Here is a 6355-nt window from a genome sequence, read left to right as displayed (position 1 = left end):
TATGTATATATGTATGTATATATATATATATGTATATATGTATGTATATATATATATATGTATATATATTTATAAATACAGGGGGTGCAAAAGTAGGTAGTTACAAACTGGATAGAAGACCAATGCACATACATACATATATATACAAGTGGGGAGCAAAAGTAAGTATATAGTTATGATAAAAGTATCATTATAATCATGATAAGCATATTATTATGATTAATGACACTGAAAATATCCAAAATAAGACTAATTTTTAATTTTTATGATAAAAATAAATGAGTAGTGTGCATGTTTTTTTTCATAACTGTATACATACTTTTGCAAACCATTGTATATAGGTATATGTGTGTGTGTGTGTGTGTGTGTTGGTCTTCTACCCAGTTTGTAGCTACTGAATTTCAGTCAAAAGCCTATGCACTATCATATAACATGCTAGAGACCTCAGCCAAATTTCCCTCAAATCATACTCTGCCAACTTACAAGAATTAAGAATAAAAAGATAGCATGGGTGTGTGGTAAGAAGCTTGTCTCCCAACCACAGAGTTCCAGGTTCAGTCCCACTGTGTGGCACCTTGAGAGTGGATTCAGTAGACTGAAAAAAGGTCAGCTGTGTGTGTGTGTGTGTGTGTGTGCGTGTGTGTGTGTGTGCGCACGTGCGTACAAACACATCTGTGTTTGTCCCCCCCCCCTACCACTTGACAACCAGTATGGTTGTTTTTATGTCCCCATAGCTAAGCAGTTCAGCAAAAGAGATTGACAGAATAAGTACCAGGCTTTAAAAAAAAATAAAACAATTATTGTGGAGGTGCCCCAGCATGGCCACAATTTCATGAGTGAAACAAGTAAAAAGACAAAAGGATGGAATGCAATGGTCCCAACTGGAGCATCTTTGGTTGCAGGTGTTCTGATCAAGGCTGACCCAGGCCTAAACAACAGAATTAATAGCAGCTAAAGTAGAGCAAATGAAAATAGCAAGGCTTAACTTTCCTGAACATACCTTGTAATTAACATGTCAATAACTTACCTACAACCTTGTAATTAATCTTAAACATTTTTCCTGCTGCCAGATTCGTTTGTGACATACAATGGACAATTCGGATATGGGACGAGATTGAAACATATGTCGATGTCTCGTTAACATCGAAATAATTCCGATGAGAATATAAACTGTAAGGATGGTCGACTTCTGAGATATAGAGATGGTCACATCTGGAAACAAAAGCAAGAACAAACAAAAAAATCTTTATTGTTTGTTGATTTTGTTTGATTTTAAAATTTTGTTGTTACATAATTCTATGTACTGTACATGCACCTTTGATGAGTTGCACCTGAGCACTATACACAATAATTTCATTATTATTATTATTATTTTTAATATCATTATTATTATTATTATTATTATTATTATTATTATTATTATTATTATTATTATTATTATTATTATTATTATTATATCTGCTGCTCTATTAATTCTGTCAAGCAAATACTTTTTCTTAACTGAATTATTAGGCAATAATACACACCCACTTATGCACTGGTTTTCCACATTTGTCTTTGTTGTAAAATTCCCTAAAGATGTCCCATTGCATGATGGGAAATGCAATTTCTTGAGTTCTATTAGAAATCGGCAGCTATTACAGGTACGTAAGAGCACTTCGCACATCGTATCAGGGTGGGAAGAATAGCTGTTTGGGTAACCAGTGCTGACCACTGCCCCACTGTCACCTACCATAGCCCGCCACAGTGGTCCTTTTAAATTTTGTCTGCATTCTATCAATCCTGTAAGAATAAAAAATTAAAAAATAAAGAAACATTATTAATAATAATTAATTTATAGTAAAATTAAACATCCTAAATGTATTGTAAGTTCCCCCCACCATTACTGGAAAACCGATGTTGATTTGTTTACATCCCCGTAACCCATAACTTAGTGGTTCAGCAAAAGAGACCAATAGAGTAAGTACTAGGTTTACAAAGAATAAGTCCTGGGGTCGACTCCTTCAGCTAAAGGCGGTGCTCCAGCATGGCCACAGTCAAATGACTGAAACAAGTAAAAGAATACAAGAATACCCATAAGGATAAGCATATTAAAAGGGGTCCATTGGAAAACTCATTTAAATAAAAGGGGTCTTTGGTTGGGAATGACTGGACTAAACCCCTCAAGGTGGTGCCCCAGCATGGTTGCAGTCCAATGACTGCAACGAGTAAAAGTGAAAAGATAGAATATATTATACCTAATTGTCCATTATGTCGGTAACTTGCAATGCTTTCCACAAGAACAAGAAGAAATGGGAAAAAGAATTCCAGTTTTCTTGTTGAGGACACTGCAAATAGAAAATAAAACAGAAATGTAAATAATATTGCAATTTATGTTTGAAATTTTGGTATGGTGCCAACTGTTTTAGAAGAAGAGGTTGGTGACTTGATTGGTACTTTATCTTTTTTTGAACCTGAAAGGATGAAAGGCAAAGTTGACCTTGCCAGGGTTTGAACTCACAATGTAAAGACAGCCAGAAGCAATGGCAGTAAGCATTTTGTCCAACATGTTAACAATTCTCCCAGTTCCTAATACCAAAATTCTTTTCTACTCTAGGTACAAGGCCTGAAATTTTGGGGGAGGAGATCAGTCGATTAGATCAACCCAGTACACAACTGGTACTTAATTTATCGAGCACCATTCAAGTATGGGTTGATGCCAGTGCCACCTGACTGGTTCCTTGAGCCAGTGGCACATAAAAAGCAGCCACTACACTCTCGGAGTGGTTGGCATTAGGAAGGGCATCCAGCTGTAGAAATACTGCCAGATCAAATTGGAGCTTGGCACAGCCTTCTGGCTTGCCAGTCCTCAGTCAAACCATCTAACCCATGCCAGCACAGAAAACGAATGTTAAACAATGATGATGATGATGATATATATATATATATAAATCACAATTTATTTATGATCAAAAGTGTTCATAAACTGAGGTACTACTGCACAGGATATAAATGGTAGGATGTAAATGGCTTAAGTATAGAACTGAAATTAGATAATGAAATCACTTGAGTCTGATTCAATTTTAGCTCTGGACTTTAGTTTTTCACCTTTTCACACACCACAAATGACTCTGATGTTGGGAAGAAGGTGAGTGGCACAAAAGCCATTCCCATTTTACCCTCTGCCCAATATTACAAATTAGTTTATTAATGCATTGTGTTGATCATAAAACTGGTCCAATTTATTCACCGAACAGATAAATATTTACCGCTGTTGTTTACAAACATTTTTATCATGTCAAGCATATGTCATTTAATTTTAGAAAATTGGTCATCAAGTTTATATGATTGTTTATCACATCTCCCCTTTCGATAGCCATTATAATGGGATGTGAAAATCAGGGATGTAAAACGAAGATCAGTAAGGTGTCGACATGGCTGTGTGGTAAGAAGCTACCTACCCAATCGCATTGTTTCGAGTTCAGCCCCACTGCATTGCACCTTGGGCAAGTGTCTTCTACTATAACCTAGGGCTGACCAAAGCCCTGTGAGTGGATTTAGTAAGCAGAAACTGCTAAGTTATGGGGGACATAAGTTCACCAACAGCAGTTGTCAAGCAGTGACGGGGGACAAACGCAGAGACAAAGACACACAGACATACACAGTCGTGACGAGTGAATGGCACCCGTGCCAGTGACACACAAAAGGCACCTAGTATACTCTGCTGAGTGAGTGGCATTAGGAAGGACATCCAGCTGTAGAAACCATGCTAAAACAGATGACTGGATCCTGATGCAGCTCTCCAGCCTTGCCATCTCCAGTCAAACTGTCTAACCTATGGCAGCATAGAAAACGGACATTAAATGATGCTGATATACATGTGTGTGTGTGTGTGTGTGTGTGTGTGTGTGTGTGTGTGTGTGTGTGCGTGTGTGCGTGCATGTGTGTGACAGTTTTTTTTCCAGTTTCTGTCTACCAAATCCATTAACGAAGTGTTGGTCAGCTCAGGACCAGAGTAGAAGATACTTGCTCAAGGAACCATGCAATAGGACTGGACTCAGGACCATGTGGCCTGAAAGCACACTTCTTACCATACAATCATGCCTGAGAAGAGAAATAAAGACATGTGGTGAGGCACAAGAAGCCAGCGCTATTTTGTACAAGATCTTGCTGGTAGCTGTAGGAGCAAGATCTCACCAGCAACCATTTGCCATGCGTGAGACGACAGCGAGACTCTCATCGACAACGACTCTTTAAGCAGGAGAATTAAGACATTCTTTCTCTCTCTTCCTTCTCGCATATGATGAGAAACTCTGCGAAGCTGGCAGCTCACAGCAGACTCTTATCCTGCTCTAACTTCACCTGTTATCTCCAGAAGTAATGAATCTCATGTGAACAGAGCTATAACAAACCATGCGCTGTCATAAAGATGGTCACTGGGAGTGAGCCACATGAACGAGAACCAAAAGTAAATGACTATTGAATTGCACTCCGCTTGTAAGCTTCTTTTTCGAGTTCCAGATCCTTAAGACTACAGAAACAATTGCAATGGGAGAAGGAGATGCTCCACAGGTATCACAAGCCTTCAATTCCATTATAAAATGGTGACCCTGATGGAAAAAGGATTTCGGCAGCCGCAAACTTTCTCATTGTAGATGTCATTTTGACTTAAATATATCTCATGAACTGGGCCAGTAGTTTTCCGAAGTTTGCCAAGAGCCAATCATGTTTTTTCATATTTATTGTTGTATTAGTCATTCTCGAGGGAAATTATTTATGTGTGTTTCTAAGGGTGGAGACTAATATTCACTAATGACTCTAAACCGGATGCTGGTGACAGAATGACATGTAATACCTTCCCTTATTACAAAAGAGAGAGAAAATGCAGCTCTTTTAGAATAGATATAAAACAACACACACACACACACACACACACACACACACACACACACACACACACACACACATGTAAATAATTACATCCTATCTGCTGATTAGTATCAGACCATCATCATCATCATCATCATTAAAAACATATTAAATGATTATGGTGGTGGTGATGGTGGTGATGACGATGATGAGGATGATGATGATGATGATGACATATCTCTCTTGTTAAAGGCAAATTGGTTTATCTAATAGGAGCAATGTCAACCTGGCTTCTGCGCGTACATATCTATGAGTATGTGAATATGTATGGGATGTGTGTGTGTATGTGTAAGAGTGTATGTATATGCATGTGTGTGTGCATATATATTATGCATGTGTGTGCATCTATATGTGTGTGTGTGTATGTGCATATATGTGTGCATGCGCGCATGTTAATAGAAAGAATTATCGTTTTATCTTGCTTGTTTGGTTGTTGGAATATGTTGCTTCCCGTATACAGACACCTCAAAAGTTAATAGACACAACTATTTCTAAAAGATATTTCTATAGACAAAATAATTTTTTTTTCTACTATAAACAGAAGGCCAAAAATCTATGGGGAGGACGTAAGTCGATTACACAAACCCCCAGTATTCTACTGGTACTTAATTTATCAACCCCAAAAGGATGAAAGACAAAGTCGACCTTGGCAGAATTTGAACCTAGAATGTAGCGATGGGCAAACTACTGCTAAATATTTCGTCCAGCATGCTAACGATTCTGCCAGCTCACCACCTTTCTACAGACAAAACACTGTCGTTTGACACATTTAAATACTTAATCTAGTATTTAGTAGACATGTTTGAAACACCAGGAAGTGTTGGGAATCACTGGTGTCAGTGCTTTGTGGATCTGCTAAAAATATCATCAAATCATAGGCACAGCTGTGTGGTTAAGAAGCTTGATTTGCAACTATGTGGTTTTGAGTTCAGTCCTATTGCACAGCAATATTATAACCCCGAGCTGGACTATTGTCTTGTATGTGAGTGAATTTGGTAGGTGGAAATTGAGTAGAAATCTGCCGTGTGTGTGTGTGTGTATTTACCATTGTGCTTTTGTTTGTCTGATAAAAAAAAGTCTGACAGAATAAGAACCAGACTTCAAATAAAAAAGTAACGGGGTCAATTTGTTCAAATAGTCTTGTGGTATGACGTCAGTGTCTGGGGAGGCTGACCGGAAGGGCGAGTCGACCGGAAGGGGGAAAAGGGCAGAGGGAGCCTCGATCGGCATTCGTGCCTTTTTCAAACGGGGCTGCGGTCAGGACAAGACGTGTTAAGCGATGGTCTAGGTTTGGGAAGGTTTGGGAGAAGCAGCTGCTATTCCTCGTGTACTTTGGGTCGGGGCAAGCTTCAAGGATCGGATACCGCAAGACGGACTCGCAGTCGAGGAAAGGAAAACCGAGGTAAGGCGATTACATCTACTCGTACGCACACACCACAAGCTATTT

At 38.7% G+C, this 6355-nt stretch overlaps 1 protein-coding gene across 1 annotated transcript in view; it reads right to left on the bottom strand.

Annotated features, from left to right (window-relative positions):
- The window catches only part of LOC106870685 (uncharacterized), a 40799-nt gene that overhangs the window by 11988 nt on the left and 22456 nt on the right, over positions 1 to 6355 (bottom strand). The window contains exons 2-4 of the mRNA XM_052974139.1: positions 2238 to 2327; positions 1527 to 1782; positions 1028 to 1212 (exon numbers count right to left, since the gene is read on the bottom strand). Coding sequence (XP_052830099.1) covers positions 1028 to 1212; positions 1527 to 1782; positions 2238 to 2327 — 531 coding nt within the window. The remainder of the gene's footprint in view (positions 1 to 1027; positions 1213 to 1526; positions 1783 to 2237; positions 2328 to 6355) is intronic.

The sequence above is a fragment of the Octopus bimaculoides genome, chromosome 17 (genome assembly GCF_001194135.2).
Source record: "Octopus bimaculoides isolate UCB-OBI-ISO-001 chromosome 17, ASM119413v2, whole genome shotgun sequence".
In the NCBI taxonomy this organism is placed as follows: Eukaryota; Metazoa; Mollusca; class Cephalopoda; order Octopoda; family Octopodidae; genus Octopus; species Octopus bimaculoides.
Note: the sequence above shows the minus strand (reverse complement) of the source record. Positions and strands in the feature narration are given on the sequence as shown.